Source organism: Myotis davidii, unplaced genomic scaffold (genome assembly GCF_000327345.1).
Source record: "Myotis davidii unplaced genomic scaffold, ASM32734v1 scaffold228, whole genome shotgun sequence".
In the NCBI taxonomy this organism is placed as follows: domain Eukaryota; kingdom Metazoa; phylum Chordata; class Mammalia; order Chiroptera; family Vespertilionidae; genus Myotis; species Myotis davidii.
This window is the reverse complement of record NW_006300104.1, coordinates 3,810,593-3,832,903: the sequence shown is the minus strand read 5'-3', so window position 1 is coordinate 3,832,903 and position 22,311 is coordinate 3,810,593. Positions and strand designations below refer to the sequence as shown.

Here is a 22,311-nt window from a genome sequence, read left to right as displayed (position 1 = left end):
CCATGAGTGATTGGTGAGAAACAAATGCATCCACAACGTGTCACTGTTTGGTGTGGATTTTGGGCTGGAGGCATCATCGGACCATTCTTCTTCGAAAATGTGGCTGCTCAGGCAATAACAAAAGAGTGCGTATGTGCCAGCAAAGCCGTGGAGGCCATTTACCCGATATGCTATTCCATACATAATCCTATACTGTATACTTTGTGAATCAATACAAAATTTATAATTTTTAATTATAAACCTGTGTTTTCTATCAAAATTACTTCTTACGTGAATTTTGGGGCACCCTTTATATATATTCATATGTGTCTATGTGTTAGGTTTCAATGTGGGCCAAGATCTAGCCTAGGCTACACCAGCCCCAACACAGGAAAGTGGAGATGCATATGGGCACCTGAGGTGGGTGGTGTCAGAATGCCCTGCTGTGTCCACCAGAGAGGTGGCCCAAATCAGGGATGGCCTGAAGGGATGAGATGCAGGTGACCAATGTGTTTGCTGCACTAGAACTTGAGCAAAGGTCCCTGGTCACACCTGCTGGCTTTTTCCACTATGGGTTGCTAGGACTGCTCTGCTCTCCCTTTGCGGGGAGCTGGGGCTGGTTTTCAGCCAGCCTTGGGCAGCAGAGGCCACCATATTCCAACATCTCTTGGCCTCAGTTTCCTCGTTGGCATAGCAGAGCTAGCCCGAGTGACTTCCAGGGCCCTACCAGCTTGCGGATATGCACAGTGTGCAAGGTAAACCTCCCACGATGGGGCATGAGAGGTGGTGGGTAACCTGCTGCCACTGAGGTTAGTTCTGAGATGGGTTCTATGAGGGTCGTTAGAGGGCTCCCAGCAGGACTCCCATTTCGCCCACAGCACCAACCAGCCTTCACTGGCTTCTCCTCCTTCCCTGACTCACTCTCCCCACTCCCTCACTCCTGCTCCCTGGGACCACCTCCTCAGTGAACTGCGTGCCCCTGTCCTTGTCTCAGACTCTCCTCTCAGGGAACCCAAAATAAAGCACCTGGTTTTGTCACTTCCTTGCTAAGTAATCTCACACAAATAATTTACCTCTCTGGACCCGTTTCACTTATAAAAGAAAGGATAAGAAAAGCAGTGTGCTTACTGCACTATACGTCCTGTGCTAAGTGTCACATTGCCATGTTTCAGCTAACTCTCAAAATTCCTATTCTCTGTTTTACAGATAAAGAACACCCCTAATGATTTGAGAGGTCAGCTCACACAGGTAGTGTAAGGTGAAGCTGGAGTTCAGACCTAGGTTGTTAGCCTGGGGCTTGAGCTCTTAACCAATGGTACCAACCTCACTGCCCTGCTTTGACGATTTGAGGCATTCACTGTGGTAACGCTTGTAAAGGCACGCGTGTGAACTGGAAAGTGCTATATGAACACTGAGTGGAATTACAAAGTTCAGCATTTTACTGAAAACACAGGGACTGTGTCTGTCTTGTCTGGCTTTGTATCCCCAGAGCTTAGCACAGCTCGATGTTTTCGCTGAATGACAGATTCCATCCCAAGCTCTGGGAATGTGATCCTTCAGCAGTTTTCCAGAATATAGTATTCCTCATGAGGTTTCAGCTTCTTTTCTAGGAACCAAGCTAACATCTTTCTAAGCAAAAGCAACAACAACACGTTCACCCAGGTTAGGGGCCCCGTCTTCCTCTCCTGGAAGTTCCCGTGGCCTCAGCGTTAGGATTGGGGTCCCAGTCTGGAGATCCTGGCCGCCCCTCCCACCTGCAGGTTCCTACCTGGCTGCAGCTGCTCAAAGTCCTTCAGCATCCTGTAGGCCGTGCAGGGATTGACACCCAGGGTGGCCGCACTCTGAAGGGGGATGTCACTTGGAACTCCGATCAGTGCTTCCTCGCTGAACACGGCCTCGGTCCGCCAGGTTCCTGAGTCAAGAGATGGGTTCAGAGCAGTGAGGAACCCCTCTCCACACTCAACCCCAGTCCACCCTCCTCAAGAAATAGGCACCTAGCACAGCGGACTTCAAAGAATGCTTAGCGGACTAAGGAAATCTTGAATGTCTCTGAGTCCTCAGGATAATTAAGGTGTAGATTTTGTTATTCCCGCGTTGGTTACCATTAGATTTAGCTAACGTCACCCAGCAGGTGACTAAGGATCTCAAACTACTGGACTCTGAGGGTAAGACAGTATCATCACTACCAGGAAGATGAGAAAAAGAAGCCCTCGTTTTCCTCCTCGACTCCTTCTTCTCACCTAGTGCACCTTGACTTGGGGTGGGATTATGGGAAAAAGCATGAAGGTCTAAGTCAAAGGCCTAGGTTTGGGACCTGGTTCTGTCAGTCTGCTAGTCTGAGCAAATCCCTAAGCCACCTGAGTTTTGGTTACTCTAAAAATAAATGACACTGGCTAGAAGAGCCTGACAGGCCTCCCCCGAGAGCTGTTGCTCAAATCAAATGATTTAAGGGTAATGAAAAAATCCTGTAAACTGGAAAGAAATGACCAATCAGAACCCCCAGCCCACATTCCAGTTCCACACAAAAGAACTGTAAAATGTCAGTACTGAGAAGACCCTTAAGAGAACAACGTTTAACCTCCTCATCAGCAGGGCAGGAATCCGAGGGAGTGACGTGCTCCCTTCCAGCCACAGATACCTGCCCCACACCTTCTAGGAGCCAGACACTTGCACAACACAGACACATTCCTTACGCCAAGGAGCCTCCTTCCTTCTAGCGGAGAACAAACAAACAAACAAATACAATAATTATAAATTATATAGACAGAGTTACAGCAGTGAGATTACTTTAGATAGGAATCAGGGAGAGACAGCTTCTCTGAGGAAGTGACAGGCTAAGGGCTAAAGGATAGGGATGTTAGCCACTCAAGAACATCCTAGGCAGAGAAAGCATATGCAGAGCCTTTGAGGCAGGGCAGATAGAAGAGTGGAACTGGAGGACAGTGATGGGAAGAGTGGTTAAGATGTGGTTGAGGTGTGATGGGCTACAGGAGTGTTTTATAGAATTTCATGATCTGGACCCATAGGAACCATGAGTTATGTTGTAACTCAGTACATACACATATATGAATATCTATTGATCTATCATCCATATCTGTATGTGTATATCTATCTCAGAAGCCAAATTTTTCATGGAACAAATTTTATCCTACTGGCTTATTCTTTATTTTATTCTGCTTGATTTTAGTAAAAAAAAAAAAATTCTGTTTGCCACTCACTTGATTGATTTTGCTAATGGGTCACAACCTGCAGTGTGAAAACCATAGCTCTCAGGGTCATGGCATGGAGAACGGATTTTATTTTGGTGAATGGGAAGTTTCTAATGAGCTTTAAGGACACTCTGAGGCCATCGGATTTATGCTTTAAGGTCACGGTGTTGCCGTGAGGAAAAGACAGTGGGGTGGCGAGGGACAGAGTGAAATGCGGAGGCCCAATCAGGAGGCTTTTGCAGGGGTTGAGATGTGAGACGATGGTTCCTAGACCAAGACTTCGGCCGTGGGGATGAAGGAAAGTAGATGGATTTTATTCTGCTTGATTTTAGTAAAAAAAAAAAAATTCTGTTTGCCACTCACTTGATTGATTTTGCTAATGGGTCACAACCTGCAGTGTGAAAACCATAGCTCTCAGGGTCATGGCATGGAGAACGGATTTTATTTTGGTGAATGGGAAGTTTCTAATGAGCTTTAAGGACACTCTGAGGCCATCGGATTTATGCTTTAAGGTCACGGTGTTGCCGTGAGGAAAAGACAGTGGGGTGGCGAGGGACAGAGTGAAATGCGGAGGCCCAATCAGGAGGCTTTTGCAGGGGTTGAGATGTGAGACGATGGTTCCTAGACCAAGACTTCGGCCGTGGGGATGAAGGAAAGTAGATGGATTCAAATTATCTGTTGAAGATGAGTCAACAGGGGCTGATGGGCATTGGGTGAGGGGTGACGGGTGCTCGCCGCTGCAGCAGGATCCCATGTATAGCAGAGGTGAAGAGGACACACCTTGGAGTCAGACAGATGCCGATTCAAGCCCTGGCTCTGCCAAGTACTCGCTAGGTGACTTAGGGAAACCACTGGGCGCCTGCTGGCTCAGTGTCTGAGGGCTGTGCTGTCTCAGGGCCCTGGGCCCACACTTCCAAAGCTCTCGATTGTGTGCATTCATCTGGTTGCTGGGATTCAAACAGTATCCTGGTACCACATGTCCCAGGTGGGCAGTAGGGGGCAGCCTAGACGATCACTAATTGCGCTGCAGGAGGGGAGAAACAACGCGGGCTTTACGAAACAGGAACTGGGGATGGGAGGCAGCAACGCTATTCGAGGCTGTGTCAATCCCAGAGTAGATCTGTGGTTGAGAAAATAAGAGGCTACAAAGCTGAAGGGTTCCTCTGGGATCCAGGAGGTGCCTTGGCATTCTCTGGGCTTCACCAGCCTGGTTTTAAAATCTTCACTGTCCTCTTCATAAGCATCACCCCCTTCATCTTAGCCATCACTTACTGTACTCTGTGCCAATCATTTAGTGTATGGCTTTAATGCATGAAATCAAGGGGATCTTCTAATTCCCCTTAATGGCATGACAATGGATATCCAGCCCTTGACATGGATTTCTGGGGCCTGGCTGTCCCTACTCCTCTTCTCAAGAGGACCTGGGTGGGATGGGGACAGCACCCATGGTCAGCCCCAGGGGCTGTCAGGGATTTAAAGGAGAAACCCTTAGGCTTTGGCGTTGGAGAGACCTGCTTAAAAACCCAGCTCTGCCACCCACTAGTGGTGTGACTTAAATTTCCCACTTCACTTTCTTGGATTTTAGAAAAAAAAATTCTGTTTGCCACTCACTCGATTGATTTTGCTAATTGATTTTCACTTTCCCTGAGCTATGAAATGCAGAGAATAGCACTCACGTTGTAGTGTGAAGATGAAATGTGATGGCATTTGTACACACTATCACTGTAGAAGGTGTGTAACTCCCCTTGGTTCCCTTTACTGGTCCTAAGTCCCATGCCCTTGCTCTGAGGATCGCTATTCCTCACGCATGTGCAACGGACCCTTAACCACTCCACCATCTAACGCAGGTCGGCAAACTATGGCCCACAGGCCAATCTGGCTCACCACCTGTTTTTGTAAATAAAGCTTTATTGGAACACAGCCAGACACACTTCTTTTGTATTGTTTATGGCCACTTAGAATGGCAGACTTGAGTAGAGGTAGATGGTTGCAAAGCCTAAAATATTTACTAATTGGCCATTTAAGAAAAAGTCTGCCAACCCTGATCTAATGCATAGAGAAACTGAGTGTTTGCAAAGGTCACTGCATGTATTGCCTCAGTTGAGCTGCGTAGGAGTTAGCTGAGATATGCAAGGCAACGGCTATTAGCTCCATTTTAGAGATGAGGAAACTGAGGCTCAAAGGAGTTGTGACTTAAGATCATACAGGACAGGTGGAAGGAGAACCTGCATCTGATTCCCAGGCCAGGGCTCCTTCTCCTGCCCCATGCTGCCTCAGCAGGGTTCCCAGTGAGAAAGTCAGTTCGCATGTTCTCTGGCCCAGCTGCCCTGGGGACTAGTTGGGTTGCATGTGGGAAAAATCTGGCCATGGCCACAGCAACAGCTAGGCAGCTCAATACCATGAAAAGGTGACCAAGATTCAGGCCGCTGAGCACTTATCTGCCTACTGATTGCCACTCTTAGTTAAGCGCAGTCTTAACTAGAAGACCGTGTCTGTTCACTGCTGTATGCTAGAGCCCAGCACACTACAGATGTTCGTAAAATGTTTACTGAATAAACTGAGCTAATTATAGTCCTGATAATTATAAAACCCTCATCCTCTCTGACTGGCACCTGGTTTAAAAGACACGCCTTTTCCCCAGGGAGAAATCCCTGTTCTGGCTACCACCGCCACCACCACCCATGAAATTACCCACACACCTGGCAGATGTCCTTTGTTCCCCTCTCCAAACATAATTACCAAGCTCTTAAATCCACCGTCTTCTCCAGTCCCATGGAACTGTCTTTTTGGACACTCACCATCTGCAGCCCGAATGTTCAGCCCCCTCCTTACTGGCTTCCTGCCTCCACGGGGCCCCTGGCCTTCCTGAGCCCTTTCTGCACTGCACAAGTCTGATCAAACCAGTCTTCTTCTAACTCTTCATCAGGCCCCTCTGACCGTGGATGTGAGCCCTCCACGACTGGGCTCCACCCACCTCTCCAGCCTCATCTTGCTCCTCCACCATCCCTCCCTTGACCCAGCCAAACTGAGCTACCTGTAGTTTTGCTGGTGCCTGGCCTTCCGCCATCGCCAGACCTTTGCATGTGCTGTACTCCCAGCCTGGGACGCCCCTGCTCACTAGCCCACTGACTGCACTTCTGCTCAGTCTTCCAGACCCAGTTCAAGCAGCACTTCTCTGGGAAGCCTTTCCTAAAGCTGCTCGCGATAGGGGACTCCTGTCTTTGCGTCCATCCTGTGGTTATAGCACTTACCATACTGCATTGTATTAAGGGCTGTTTTTCTGTTCCCAGCCGAGAGCACTTCGCCAGCAGAGACTGTCTGACCCACCATGTGTGCCCTGCACTCAGCCGGGGGCTGGCCCAGGGCACCAGTGGTATCCAGTGAATCCTCGCAGCCCTGTTTGCTCACGCAGCCAGGCTTTCCCTGTCAGGTGCTGTCGAAGAGGGTGCAGCACTCTTGGCAGCTTTCCTGATCTCAGGGAAGCAAACAGCTTCTAATAGACTTCTGTTACTGTTTTTTTTTTTTTTCCCGCCAGATACCTTTTTCTTTCTAGAACTACCCCTTCCTAACTGCTGTACCACAGAGGTCGGCAAGAGACTCCACTAAGCCAGTGGTCGGCAAACTGTGGCCCCTTGAGTGTGGCTCTTCCACAAAATACCACGTGCGGGCGCACACATACAGTGCGATTAAAACTTTGTGGCCACACTCAAGAGGCCAAAGAGCCACACGTGGCTCGCGAACCGCAGTTTGCCGAGTGGCCCACCCCATGACCTTGGGATGGGTTCATGGATGGCCAGGGACCCAGGCAGAGTTGTGCTGAATGGACTGTGGGATTGTGGAGGACGCGCGCATCTGTTTGTTCTCAGGATGATGTAAACCTCAGGCAGCTGGTGGCCATCTATGCAAGGGCTATGGCGGAGTGGGTTGGAATCAGCCCCACCACGTACTGGCTAGATGGCCCTGGGCAAGTTGCTTCATTCTTTACGTTTACTACTGTCGCATCAGCAAAATGGGAGCCACAGTACCTACCTCATGTGGGAATAATGACTTAATATATGTAAGTGCCTGGTGGAAAGGGATTGGTCAATACATATTTGTTGCGATTACTATATCACTGTGTGGGGAGATCCCTCCTGAGAACTAAGGAGAACCAGAAAAAGTCAGAGCTCTGTTATCATTGGGGTCCCTGGGTCCAGCTCTGCCTGAAGCTTTCCCTTTCTCGTACTTCCTAGTTCCACACACCGATTAACTTCTTTTTGTCTGTAAAGCAAGTTTGAGTTGACTCTCTGTAAGTTATAACCCATAGAGTCCTAACAGAGGCGGCAAGAGCCTGGTGAGCAACCCTTCGGTTTGATGTTTAAGTCTGGGCAAGGGCTTCTTCTCAAGCTTCAGGTAGGTCCTCCTGTGTCCCATGGGATGGACGTGTCCCATGGGATGGATGTGTCCCATGGGATGGATGATGTCTGTCCTGCTTCCCTCCCGTGGCTGCTGTCAGGATCCATCTGTATAATGTTTGTGCCTCAAAAACCATCAAGTGTTAACTAGCTCAGCAATGACTCCTTGCTCTGTGTAAAAGGAGACCCCAACTCTCAACATGGCTTTCTCAGGGCCTCCCTCATGTGGCCCCACTACCTTGTGACCCTCTGCCTCACTTCTGCTACCCTCTCCCAGGTGCACATCCTCTGCGGCGGCCACACGGGATTGCCCACCACTTCCCAAACTCGGCTTTGTGCTTTTGCTCGTTTGTTTCCTCCACATGCAACCGTTTTGGCTCATTTCCACGTAACAACATCCATCTACCCAAGGTCAGTTCCAATGCTCCTCCTCCAGGAAGCCCTGGTCCCTCCCCAGACTCCTCTCTCTCCCACACTCAGGCTCACAGAGCAGCCGAAGTGTCTTCTGCTTCCTGGGAACCGGTAGCACTCCCTTTACTGAGCTTATTGGTTTGAAGATTTCTTCAATCAGTCCTTAACCTCCTGGAGGGCAGATGCTGTCTTGCCTCCCTCATTGTACCTTACCGCCGGGACTTAGGGATGTAGGGATCCAGACAATCACAGCTCCAATCAGCACCGGCCCAGGCCCACGGAGATGGGAGAGCAGGCACATCACCTCCTGCTCTCCTTATTCGAGCGATCCCACCCCCTGGAGGGAGGGTAGGTATAGGGACTTAATAATAAGCCCTGCATCACTTAGTTCCGCTGAGCCGATGAGCAACTCTCTACAGTGTGGGTAAAACAGGATCTGGAACAACGAAAGGCTGCTGAGACCTGGAGAAACTCACCCAAACCAGCAGTTGCTGGAATCACCCAGTCTCCTGGCTTCACCCCAGTCACGTTGCTGCCCACTGCTACCACCTGTCCGACACCTTCGTTCCCTCCGACAGCAGGCAGCTGGGGAAGGAGGCCGTAATTACCTAAGGGACAAGAGCACAGAGGGTCATCCAACAAGGCGCAGGCGGTGAGACCATGGCCTTTGGAGTGAGACCTAAGCCCAAGCTGGGTTCTGCCTCTGACCAGCTCTGAGCCTTAGCTCCTACAGCCGTAAAGGGGACAATGCTCCTTTGTTTTCGTGGTTACCAGGAAGACTGACTAGATGGAAGGCTGGCTAAGATAATGTGTGCAATGAGCCCAGCATTTGACAGGCACATCACTGTGGTTGCTTTACTCCTACTGCAACCTCCCTAACACTTGAAAAGCCTCACACCCAGGGAGGGGAGGCCAGGGGGGCTCCACAGTCTGCAGAAGGCACATCTGGAGAACAGCTGCTGCTAATCACAGGAATTTCACACCCACACCTGAGGAGGAATGAAAAGGAGGTGGTGGCTAAGCAAAGGAAAAAAAACCCAGCCAATTAACATAAGCCACAGAAACCAAGGTTACCTTGGATCATATTTATGTCAGATGGATTGATAGGGGCCGCCAGCATCTTCACATGGACGTCTGATCCGCCCACGGCAGCTAGCTCCAGGTTCTTCAGTCTAAGCACAAACCCAAAGAGAGATGTTCATGCCACTCAGGCTAGACCGGGCATATTTTTTTAATTTTTAATTAATCAATTAACTAATTAAATCCTCACCCAAGGATATTTTTTCCCATTGATTTTCAGACAGTGTGGAAGGGAAGAAGGGCGGGGAGAGAGAAACATCGATTGGTTTCCTCCTGCACGCGACCCGATTGGGGCCGGGGATGGAACCTGCAACCTAGGTACGTGCCCTTGACCAGGAATCGAACCTGAGACCCTTTGGTGGGCAGGCCGATGCTCTAACCACTGAGCAACCTACCAGGGCTAGATGGGGCATCTTTTGCTCAAATCATCTCCCCAGAGTAGGTCAGTCAGCAACATTTTTTGAGCTGCCATCGTGTGCCCAGGAATTCCGGTTTCGTTAGAAAAGAGAAAGGAGCTGTAAGGAATTAGCACAGGACTGCAAAGGGGAAATCCCTAGTGACCTCTTGTCCACTCTAGGACAGAAAAGAGTTAAAAATCCCCGTGGCCCGGATTAGCCTTGTGTTCCCCCAAACCTGCTTGTTGATCACCTGGTGTGCTTACTAATACAGGTTCTCAGGCCCCGCTCTGACCCGCTGAACCAGAATCTCCAGATGGGGCACCCCGACTAGTTCCTAGGGACGGGCACACCTGGGACACCCTGGCTGGTCCTTCGTTCTCCGCTTTCTTTTCCCCCATAAAACACACAGGGGGAGGGGGGGGAGTAGAGAGGTGGCCTGTGTAGGTCAGAAAGACTCCCTGGTGGCTATGGCTCACCCCCTGGAACGGTGCTCCTTCTGGATGAGGATCCCGGCCTGTCGGAAAGGACGCTGGACAGAGCTGAGCACCCTGGGTGTGAGGCCCTGCCATGCACAGCTGCCAGCCCAGCAAGTCTCTTTCCTGCTTGAGGCCTCTGTGTCTCCATTGGTAAAAGGGGGGAGGTGCTGGTGGTTTGCACTCCATCACTTCCAATAGCATCTCCCACTTCAAGTCTATGTGATAACTACCCTCTGTGGTCTCAGTGGGCCCTGGACACCTCTGGGACTTTGGTTCATGGGTAAAACGCCAACGGGCTTTTGAGGAAGGCCTGAGACAATGTCCATGTGTGATTTTTGTTTTTTTAGAAAGGAGACCTTACAACCAGCAAGCACTGATCAGTGTATGAACTGGTGGGTCCTTGTGACTTTTACCACCGGACTCCTTGTCCTTCTCCACACACCCCGACTTCATGTCTGCAATGCTTTCTCTGCCCAAATGTACTTGTTGAGCAATATTTCTCTTCATTTTTACTTAATAAAGGCACACAGAACTGCCAAGCAGGGACTCTTAGCACTGGGCAGCAATGCCGCCACACTAAACTGATGTAACTATCCACTTCCTGTGAAATCTGACCTTTTAATTATATCCGAGGCTCCATCTTGGGGTAAAGTGTGATTTTCAAGAACTGTCTTATACTAACAGTAAATTAATGTTTGCAGGTATTTATTACACAATGTCCTGCGCTGAAGGATCTGATGTAAGATGTAACACTCCTGCGAGGAAAATATTAATACTTCCATTTTTTATATATAGATATTTTTTTTACCCTCACCTGAGGATATGTTTTATTGATTTTAGAGAGAGGAAGGGAAGGAGAGAGCGTGAGAAAAAGAGAGAGAGAGAGAGAAAGAGAAAGAGAAGAGAAACATCGATGTGAGAGAGAAATATCAGTTGCCTCCTGTACGCACCCCGACTGGGGTTTAAACCTGCAACCTAGGTATGTGCCCTGACCGGGAATCGAACCTGCAACCTTTTGGTGTACTGGATGACACTCCAACCAACCGAGCCACCCAGCCAGAGCAATATTTCTATTCTATCAAAGTAGGAAATGGAGGCTGCCAGAGATTATGGAATCGACACAGGGTAAGCTAACTGGTTCGTAGCAAGGCTTCCCTTCGAAGTCAGCGCTCTTATTTACCTTCCTCTGTATTGCTATCCCGAAATCAGTGTGGGAAGCCACATGACTGCCCACAGGACCCCTGGCGATCTAGGGATCCCAATCTGGAAATCCCTGTACCAGATTATGACCATTTTTTTTTTTTAAATTCTCACCAGAGGATATTTTTCCATTGATTTTTAGAGAGAGAGAAAGAGTGAGGGAAAAACAGAGAGAAATATTGATGTGAGAGAAACACATATCAATTGGTTGCTTCCTGCATGAGCCCTGACAAGGGCCTGGGCCAGGGAGGAGCCTGCAACCGAGGTACATGCCCTTGACCGGAATCAAACCTGGGACCCTTTGGTTTGCAGGCCGATGCTCTATCCATTGAGCCAAACTGGCTAGGGCCAGATTATGACCAAATTAAGGGGGGCCATTCCTCACCATGATTGAGAAACAGCTAGCTATAAAAAACCAAAACAGAAATAGTCTCTACAGAAAGTGGTTAGCTAGGAAGAAATTGACGACCAGGGCAGAGAGAATTAAGAAAGGGATTTCCCCTCCTTTTTAGGTAAATATTAAGGAATGCATGTATTTATACAGCTGGAGGAGGGGGGATCCTTGTAACAGTAATAACAATAATAACTACTGTTTGAGTGCTTACCAGTGAGTCACTCTTCTAAGTGCTTTCCATGCCAGCTTCCTACTATTATTCTGATTTTATGCCTGAGGAACAAAGGCACAGAAGAGGTAAATGACTTGCTCAAGGCCACCAAAAGTAGTGAATGGCCGATCTGATGTGAACCTGGTCGTCTGATGCTAGAGAAGCCAGATGGTTAGTGGCTTCCCCCGACTGAGCAGGGGGCAGCCAGGCGAGCACCAGCCAGGAGCGGTGTGCAGACTCGATCCTTGCTGAACGGGCCTGGGAAGGCGAGAAGTCCGCAGCTCCCCAGCTGGCTAAGCAGGGAGGCATTTGCCAGACCACGGTGTTTCTCTGTGAACGCACGTATAAGCCTGCATTGCAAAGAAAAACCCTGCCCAGAGCACATGGACTGGGGACTAGGGGCCCCTCGGTGTTATCTGTACTGCTTCTCTTGCATTTTCACAGATAATCCATTTTTCTGTAAGCTGAAAAGTCCATGCACTCAAGTTACTTAAGGACATGTTTTTTCTGCATTTTCTATGTTCTTGCCTCAGCCCAGAATTTCTTTTCCACAGCTTTTCCATGAAGTGAAAAATTCCATTCACCCTTTAAACCCAACTCAAATTTTACTTCCCCTAAGACATCTTTTTTCACTCTTCTTGGCCCTGGAAAAAGTCACGTGCTCTATCCTGCATGCTCCCAATCACAGTGATCCTACCATGGGACTATCTTACCCGAGTTCATGGCTTTTTAGTTTATGAAGTCTTTTCACAGATTTTTTCCAATTGATCCTAAGGTATAACTTCACATTCCTTTCCCAAAACTCTTGGGGTGAGATGCATGTACTTCAGGGTTCTGAACCATGTATTATCTATACCCCACATGGGGGCTGGGGCAGCATTCTATGATCAGACACACTGTTTTCCAGCAAAACGTATGAATCATCACATTAAGTGGAAAGAATAATGACCATATAAAACTTCATGTGAGAGATCAGGTTTTGCCTCCAAAGGAGTTATGCAAAAACAAAAACACTTAAAAAAAAAACCAAGGGTCGCCGAAACCGGTTTGGCTCAGTGGATAGAGCATCGGCCTGCGGACTGAAAGGTCCTGGGTTCGATTCGGGTCAAGGGCATGTGCCTTGGTTGCGGACACATCCCCAGTGGGAGATGTGCAGGTGGCAGCTGATCGATGTTTCTCTCTCATCGATGTTTCTAACTCTCTATCTCTCTCCCTTCCTCTCTGTAAAAAGTCAGTAAAATATATTAAAAACAAACAAACAAACAAAAAACAAAAAAAACACACCAAGGGCCAGTTTTCAGAGCTTTTTGGATTTTGCAGTTGCAGATATGAACCCGGAATTGGATCCAGGTCTTCCAGACTCAGTTCAGTGCCCTTTTTACTGACCTAGTTTTACAGTCAGAATGTGTATGCATGTTGTCTCCCTGTTAGATTGTGAGCTCACGAAGGGCCGAGAACTTTCAGTCTTAGCACAGTGCCTGCGACCAAAACAGTGCTGAACGCTTCCTAAAGAAATGATCCAAGTTTCTCCTCTAGAGAGAAAATGTGGCATAGAAGTGCCAGTCATTTAGGGGAGAGACAAACTAGGGGAGAGACTCAAACCACAGGGGCGTAGCTATTGAGGCTTGTATTTCTCTTCCTGGTTTTGGGCTGTTTAGGACAACATACTTAAAGGATGGGTGCAGATAAACAATGGAGAGGATCCTCAAGAGAGTCCGGTCTAAGCAAAAACCCTCAACTGTTTTCTGCACAGGGAAGGTCAGCTTGCATTTGCAATAAAATTGTACTTCTGAAAAGTCTAGATGACCACGGTCAAGATGAGAATACAGGTAGATCTCAGTTCATAGATGAAGGATAGAGCATGGATTTGGATTGAAATACACAGTCCAGGTTTGAATTCTGCCTTGGTCAGTTACCAGCTACATCAACCTCAAAATACTTGTCTGTGAAATGGGGCGAACGCTAGAACCTCCCTCACAGGGTTAAGTGAGTTAATGTACATAAAGCATTTACTGGAGTACCTGACACACAGTAGGTGCTGAAGGGCAACTGCTATCAGTCCAAGGAAGCCTCTGACACAATTAGCCGGCTATACCTCTGGAAAGAATCACTGAATCACTGAAAGGAAGACAAATTTTTTGGAAAACTCAAGTAAATTTAATTCAACAGATATGTCCTGACAGTCCTACTAAGTGTCAGATGTGGTACCAAGGGGTTTAAATATGGAAAAGTAACATCTGCCCCGGAGCTTGACGGTGCAAGGGCTCACACCTGGGAGAAGTGCTGCCTCAGAGGCAGGCTGTGCTGGAGCTGACTGAGAGTTTAACCGTCTGGGGAAGAAAACAGGTGAGCAAAGGGGCTTTGGAAGAAGCGATACCTTCGCTGCAGCTTGAAGGATAAACAGGAGTTTACTGGGGGGACCGAGAGAGGAAGGAGCTCTCCTGCCAGAGAGAATGGCAAGGAACCCGACCTGACAGGAGACCAGGCTACAGGTGCAGCCTGGACCGGAGCCCGGGAATGGGCAGGACCGGACCACCTAGAATCTCTTAAATTAGAAGCAGCACTGATGTCACTTGGTGTCCAACTCCACATGGGAGTTGTGGGAAGTCTTTGATAGCTCCTGGGCTTTTGGCTTGGGTAACTGGATGGTGACAGAGGGAGGAAGCTTGAGGCAGGCTGGTACGGAGCAGAGGGTGCCTAGGCTAGACACAGAGCGGAGTCAGCTGTGTTTATAAGTAGAGTCTAGGGCAGTAGGTAAACATATTTTGGGTGACGGCTGGACAATTAAACGACAACTAATGTTGATAGTTTACTGGGCTCCAGGCAATGTGCTTAGCATTTTATGTACCCAATGCTGTCTAGTCCTCAAAACACCTACCTGGAGGATGTTATCAAACTAATTTGCATAGAGGAAACAGAGAAGTAACTTGCCCAAGGTTAAACGGTTAGACCTGATCTGAAGCTGGATTCCAAAGCTCAGCCTGTTGAACACTGAGCCGGTATCCCTCCGCTGTGTTTGTGGAATTCTTGTCCCGAGAGACATTAGGTATTCCCTGGGGTCCAATATGTTTGGGAAACGCTGCCTCCTAAAGCCCTTTTAGACTGCACATTAGAGTCATACAGGCTCTGAGAAGCCCTCCAGTAAAGAAACCCACGTGGCTTTGAACAATCAGAGCTCCCAGTTAACTCAGCTGGGAACACTATTTTCACAGCACAGCGAATAACTGCCTGCCTCCAGGCGGCAGCTTGAGAAGTGCTGTACTGGGCCGTCACTCACTCCCTGTTCTCTCCTTTGTCTTCTGGGCAGCCTAGCTGCTCTGCCAGGTGAAGTCCACAGACGTGGGGGGAAGGGAAGGGTGAGGGGATGAGGACCTAGGTCCTAGGAGATGGGAAGCTGAAACTGCAAACACAGGTGGGTGAGGGCGGCAGGCAGGCCGGACACAGGCTGCCTGCCTGGGGGAAGGTGTGTTGGTCCAGCTGCCTCTCACCGGGGAGGCCAGTCCCAGCCTGCCCCATGGAATGCCATCCATACCAGACACCGCTGTTCCTGCAGAGTTCTAACGGGTCGTCAAGGATACCATTCTGCAGAGACAGGAAGGAAAACGGGGCGAGTCTGAATTCCAGGAGTTGGACGGCTGGTATAATGATAGTCATTTCTTCCTTTTTTTTTTTTTTAACTCCCCAAAGGAACTGGTGGCTGTGTTGCGTAGAGCAGACGAGGCACCCAAACACAGCCTGGCTATATCTCAAGTCACTTCCCCTGGACGGTCAGGGTCTTCCCCTGTGAGCGTAATGGCGCCATGCAACTCGGTGGGATGTCCCTGTCTCCACTCAGCAGATCCCAGACCGGATAAGGTCACAATGGCTCCTTTGAGGCCGAGGCTGTACACCTGTGATGCCATCTGAACTACAGGGAAGACAAAAGCAGGCAGAAGAAAGAGCCTTTTGAGAGGGGGAAAAGGAGGCCAGCGCTCTGGGGACTGCCTCGGTTATATTTGCTGTGTAAGGCGAGCACTAGCCAGCGCCGCTAGAATATCTTTCCCGCCTTCTGCATTTAATTAGCAACCATTTGTACTATCTTGCATCTTCCGCTCAGTCACCTTAAACTGGTCAATACGATTTTGAGCAGAAAGAACAGGGAGGGAGACAGCCATAGAACACTGAGACTTTCTCATCTGTTCATTACACAGAGCCAGGAATGTGTGTCCAGTCACCAGGCCACGCTGGGTGTGGGTAACCGACACCTCATGTGGCTCTCCCCAGTCTGTCTGCTGCCTCCACGGCCACAAACAAGCCTTCTTCTGTGACTTGGTCAAATGCCTGGAGTGCTGGGTACATTGTTCTGAGATTTGATTAATAATTAATAAGCAGAACACAATTGGGAAATCAGGGAGAAATGAAGTTTTTCAGCTCACCCCCAGCAGGGGATGCCGGCGACCTGGATTGGGGGGCTCTAATGGCATCCCGGGCCCTCACGGACTGCTGTTCCTGGGCAGAGCTCCTTGTTCCATGTTTCCTGATGTGCCAACGGTACCTGCTTGCCCCTCTGCGCCTCTGCTGGCTTCCCTGACTCAAAGTAATCGTGCCCTCCTGCCATCCAGGACTTTCTGCACAATCATTTTGAACGGAAGGGAATCAAAGCCTGAGGGCAACTTCTGGAAGTTTCTACCCAGGGCTGGCAAAGAAAATTTCTCCCTTCTTTCTCAATCCCCTACTCTCCCTTAATTAAGATGATCACAAAGCTTGCAAGCCCCATAATATTCTATGTCTGCTGACATCAGGACACTTGCTTGAAGGGAGCTGCACACTCTGTTGTTTAGTTTGCTGAGGCCTAACTCTCCGTGTGGCTCCAGAGAGCAAGACTGAACCACAGCAGGAGGCTGAGTCGCTGCTGGCAGCTCCTTTCGTCTCTGACAGGTACCCTGCAGGCCCCGCCTGGGGGGCTGCTGATCATGTACCTCACCAAGGGCAAAGGGAGCATTGATGAAACCTTGTGCTTAGGACCCCGGATTTCTACCAGCACTGCTCCCTGCAGGTTGCTAGAGCAACCACTGGCAAGCGGGCAGTCCCATGCTTGCTTCCGTTTCATAGACGTGTTGGAGCTGGACAACTGTTGGATCAAAGAGGATTCATGCCTCATAACAATCCCCATGGCTGCACAGCTGTGTTGAAAAGAATGCTGAGGTCTCATCTCGTCTTGGCAGGAGAAAGTGTTGTTGGGGGAGGATGGGGTAAAGAGGTGTGCAGGTTTTGAGGTATACAGAAGTGGAAGCTGTGAAGGTTTGTCATCAGCATAGAATACAGCACAGAATAGTCAGGGACAGCATGAATGCTTGTATTTACCATTGCTGACCTTGGTTGACCCCTTTATCACAGAGTAACTGAGAATAAAAAGGAGACTGGAATGATTTCCTCACTGTAATGAGTGGCACAGTTGGGACTAGAACCCCGGCCAGGCCCCAGTGACATCCTGAGCCAGACTAACCTGGTGTCATCTTTGCTTTTCCTTCTCTAAAATGAGGACCGCCCCCCCACCCCCCAACCCCATCCAGGGTGGGAAAGGCCTGGAACTATATCAGAGACTGACAGGAGCTGCTAGGAGAAGGCCAGGCAATCATAGCAACATGGAGTTGCACTGGGTGGCAGCTCTTCTCCCAGACGCTCTGGACACGGATGAAACCCCTCCTTTGTGCAGCTCCTCAGGGGTGCGCCTGCCAAGTTTCACCCTCAGAGGCAAGAATGAAGAAATGGGGTAAAAGGGCTTGGCCCTAAACCCCACAGCCTAGTGTGGAGTCCAGAGGGAAGGTAGTGTTCGAGTGGAAGCTGCTTGAGTTAGAATCCCGTGAGCTCAGGCTAGTGCCCTCGGAGCCTGGTTCAGCAAGTACCTCCCTCAAAGGATTACAGGTGGGCACTTCCTAGACATCTGCTGATCAGACACACCACATGCGGGATCTTCTGCTTGGAACATTCCTGCACTTTCCCTCCTGGACTAGAGTGTGAGTTCCCTGAGGACAAAGACCACAGATTATTCGTCTGGGCATTCTCAGTGCCCAGCACTTACTGAAGTTATTTTTTTAAAGAATAAATAACTTCATGAGTTCTGTCCCCCGCCTTCATTCATGACCACAATAAAGAGCTCCAGGAGACGCCGAACCGGTTTGGCTCAGTGGATAGAGCGTCGGCCTGCGGACTCAAGGGTCCTGGGTTCGATTCCGGTCAAGGGCATGTACCTGGGTTGCGGGCACATCCACAGTGGGGGGTGTGCAGAAGGCAGCTGATCGATGTTTCTCTCTCATCGATGTTTCTAACTCCCTGTCTCTCTCCCTTCCTCTCTGTAAAAAATCAATAAAATATATTAAAAAAAAAAAGAGCTCCAGGAGACAAGACAAAAGAAACAAAATCCCAGTTTTCAACAGAGTGCCAAACCAAAATGCTAATTTTTTTCAAAGTACTGTAATTCTGTTTTAAAAAACCAAGTCACCAGCACAGAGTTTGGGTTTTCAACACTAACATCAACTGCAAAAAGAAGAGATCCCCGAGAACAAACAGTGCCCTACTGGGAGAACTCACTATCTACACAGCCCACCACCTGCTCCCCCAAATTCCATCTGGTTAACAGAGTGGGTATCTGGCCACGGGTGTCACAGCTTTGCATCAGCGTGTGCCAGCAGCAGGCAGGTGAGAAAGTTGTGATGACCAGGATCTGGAAAATGGAGGAGCAGGACATTCTTACTGTCTCCCCCAGGGTGGGGCTGCCCTTCTTAAGAGTAGGGACTTGGGGTCACCTGAATGACCTATAATCTCATCTTTCTCTTCTGATCTATCTGATTCCCAATGTTATCTGCCATTTCATTCTCAAAAAACACTTGGGATGATTGTCATTGTTTCTTCAGGTCTATGTTTATACCGAGGACTATTAATAAAGCCACATCCTAGTTGTATGATCTTAGAAGAGTGTCTTTCCAGTTTCTTGAGCCTCAGTTATCTTGTCTGTAAAATGGGGATAACAATGACCAACCCCAGTTGAGTTTAAAATTCCATAATATATCTGGAGAACTTAGCCCAATGCCTGCCACATAATAGGTATAGAATGAATGAGAGCAGCTTTTACCGTAAGACCCAGAGAATACAAAATTCTGAAAGGGGACTTTCAGGAACAAAAGGAAAGGACATTGGAGTATGTGGGAACTATCTGATAGAGCAGCAATTGTCAACCTTTATCATCTCACAGCACACGTAACTAATTACTAAAATTCTGCAGCAGAATCTGGAACTTTGCACAAGGAGTAATAGCCTAGGGACCTCTGAAGTGTCTAGAATGTTTGCCACTCTCCCATGTTGTAATTTTCTCCTGCACCTTTTAAGAAATCCTCACCTGAGGATATATTTTTTTAATTGGTGTTAGAGAGAGGGAGGGAGGGAGGGAGGAAGGGAGAGAAAGAGAGAGGGCAGAGAGAAACATCAATTGGTTGCCTCCTATATGTACCCCAACCTGGGATCAAACCCGCAGCCTAGGTATGTGCCCTGACCTGGAAACGAACCCGCAACCTTTTTGGTGTATGGGACGACACTCCAACCAATTGAGCCACCTTGCTGGGCTCTTTTGCACATTCTTACTTCATTTAGATCAGCTGTTCAATTCTTTAAATGAAAAAGGCCCAACTATTTAGGGGAGTCTATTTTTTTGGGGGAAAAGAAACTATAAAATATCAGGGAAAGACTTAGTAGAGGAGGAAAGAGCTTAGTTTGGGAGCCTCCAGGATTGAAGAGAAGGGCATTCAGAATGTTGAAATGAGAACAGGAGCTCCCTGGAGGCCTCACCACGCCTCAGACCTGAGCAGACTCATCCTCATTCCCTCTCTGCTGCTCCCAGAGCTCTGGTCCACAGAGCAAACATCACAAACCACGCTGGTTTGGGAAATAGTCTGCGTGGACTCTGAGTAGTGCCATGGCCCTACCTGGTGTAACCTGACCCACATACCCAGTTACTAGGATATTTAGAGGACACCTGCTTCTTTCTGTGACACTGCGGTTACCTTAAACCCCCTAAGACATGACTACGAAGGAGAGAATCGCAGCCTCTGGCTTCGGTCCATACAGGAACAAGTCAAATGGCCTGAATCTGGGTCAGAAAGGAAAGCTGCCATTCTCAGGCCAAGTGAGAACCGCCTGCCTGCCTGACAGTCCACATCCACAGGACAACGGCTCTCAACCCTGGTCTGCACATCGGAGTCACGTGGAGAGCTCTGAAAACACAGATTTCAGGGCCTCCCCAGACGTACTAAGTACTACAGGGGTAACGCCTGGGGATATGTCGTTTCTAAAAGTGGCATAGGTGACTGAGATGTGAGGCCAAGGTTGAATCCAATGCTTTACGGAAGCATCGTGTTTTGAATTCTGGGAAATTACTAGGGTTCCATACAAGGAGACAAGACGGTTATCCTTTTTTCCTAAGTGGCATCAGCAACAAGTCTGTTCCAGCTTCCCTTGCGCTCCGGGAGGAGGTGATCAATCAGGAGGCAGCTGCACTCAACTGCTTAACCTGCCCCAGCCTTTCTTCAGGGTCCCGAACACTGGAGATGCCTTCTTCATTAGCACAGAACTCAAGAAAAGGTGCACTTCCTACTGAAATCAGATACAGATGTAAGAGCGTTTTGGAGCACCTGTTTTGTGGCAGGCCCTGTCCCAGACATAAATCACAAGCCCGAGAGAGAGGCACTACATCGCTCCTGTTTGGGGTGCAATCCCGGAAAAGGAGTGTTCCTCAGAGCTTTACCAGCTCATCACAGCACAGTCCTCATGGGAATATATTACTGATGATCAACATACAATTTGGGGTTTACTGGTGACTTATTTACTCATGAGCAACATACAGTTTGGGGTTTATTGACTGATGAGTCTTCTCAAAATTCTTTTGGACTCAATATTCTAATGGTGGATGTGGTTAGGCTGAGGGAATGACCTTGAAATTTATCCGAGGTATATCCTCTCAGGCTGTCAAAACAACTCTCACCGTGTTTTTTTTTTTAAGTAAAAATATGGGATGCTTCATGAATTTCTGTGCCATCCTGTTGCAGAGACCATGCTAATCTTCTCTGTATTATTCCAGTTGTAGTACATGTGCTGCTGAAGTGAGCACTCTAGTCTGTATTTTAATCATGAAAATAATTCCATTTGCCTGTCCTCTGGAAAACAAGCAAACCATTTGCTGGGAATCAAAGAGTTGTAAACAAGGGGCTGCAGGAGAGTATGTAGGTACTTTTTGGTGGAAAGCATTAGATTGACCTCATCTGACTGGCACTATGAGCTATGATTGTATTGTCTCCATTTTTAAAGATAATAAAACCAAGGCTCAGAGAACCTCAGTTACTTGCCAAACACACACCTAGGACAGGGAGGGCAAGAATTTGACCCCAGGTTTTCTGGTTTACAGGTCAGTGCTTCCACTGTAGCTCCTCTATAGTGTCCCCACTAGCCCTTTTGGATAGCTAAACAGAAGATATTTTAGGTTCGGTTCCAGATCATGTAACAAGAGCAGTATAGCAATAAAGCGAGTCATAATATTATTGCGGATATAGGGTCCTGCCTAATTCGCAAAACACAAAGTGCAATAAAGCGCAGCACCATAAAACGAGGTATACCTCTAGTTACTTATGGGCAGATTTATAATGGTTGAAAATTCATATACTGTTTTTATTAGTCACATGCAAAAATCAGTTATTAAGATCTAATAGAATTTTAGGAGGACATAATTATAAAAGTAATGAGGGCTCAGAGGGGCTGAGTGACTTGTCTAAGGTCAAACAGGTCTTGTATTGGCTTCAAAATAGGAGCACTTTGTAGCTCAAGGCACACAGCACAGTGGACAGGAAATCACAGGAGACCAGGTGTCAGAAGCCATGGATTCCTGCCCCTGTTCCAATCGGTATTAGTATAGCACTTTGGACAAGTCCCTTGTCCTTTGTAAAATGGAAACAATGATCTCTGACCTACTGTACTGAGAAGTGAAGATCCAAATGGAAGTAAAAGTATTCTGAACACCCCCTCCAAAAAATAACAGAAGGAAAGAACCTGGGTGGGTCGGTCAGTCAGTCCGACTGGATTCAAATTTCAACTCTGCCGCTTATTGGATGTGTGACTTTGAGCAAGTGCTTTTACCTCTCTGATGCCTCAGTTTTCTCATCTGAAAAATGGGGCTACATCAAATACCTACCCCAGAGGTGGTTGTGACGATTTACACAGGGACTGCCCGACATATACAGCACTCCATCAATAACGTCACTATCAGAGTTATACTTGTGCCTCTCGGATCTTCAACTTCTTCGAAACGCGGACTTTCTGAGCTACCAAACATACCGGCTCCAGCTGCTTCGGTCCTATTACTCTCTACCTTCTTCCTTGGACACTGTCTCTCCCTTCCCAGTCTCCCTTCTGCACAGCCCGTCGGAAACCCCTACAAGAATCCCAGTCCCCCGGCCCCGTTTCGGCGCGGTCTCTTACTCGACGACCTTGGCCGGGTGCCCGTGGTGGCCGTAGACCAGCGCCCGGACCCGGGAGCC

The 22,311-nt window shown here is 48.5% G+C and overlaps 1 protein-coding gene across 4 annotated transcripts in view; it reads right to left on the bottom strand.

Moving 5' to 3' along the window:
• Nucleotides 1–22,311, bottom strand: part of MECR (mitochondrial trans-2-enoyl-CoA reductase) — a 30,308-nt gene that overhangs the window by 7,012 nt on the left and 985 nt on the right. For 2 of the 4 annotated variants that reach the window (XM_006776475.2, XM_006776478.2), the window contains exons 1-4: nucleotides 22,253–22,305; nucleotides 9,068–9,165; nucleotides 8,470–8,601; nucleotides 1,748–1,891 (exon numbers count right to left, since the gene is read on the bottom strand). In XM_006776475.2, coding sequence (XP_006776538.1) covers nucleotides 1,748–1,891; nucleotides 8,470–8,601; nucleotides 9,068–9,113 — 322 coding nt within the window. In that variant the 5' untranslated portion in view covers nucleotides 9,114–9,165; nucleotides 22,253–22,305. Of the gene's footprint in view, nucleotides 1–1,747; nucleotides 1,892–8,469; nucleotides 8,602–9,067; nucleotides 9,166–11,752; nucleotides 11,815–22,252 lie in introns of all 4 variants that reach the window. The other 2 variants (XM_006776477.2, XM_006776476.2) reach the window with 2 other exon arrangements.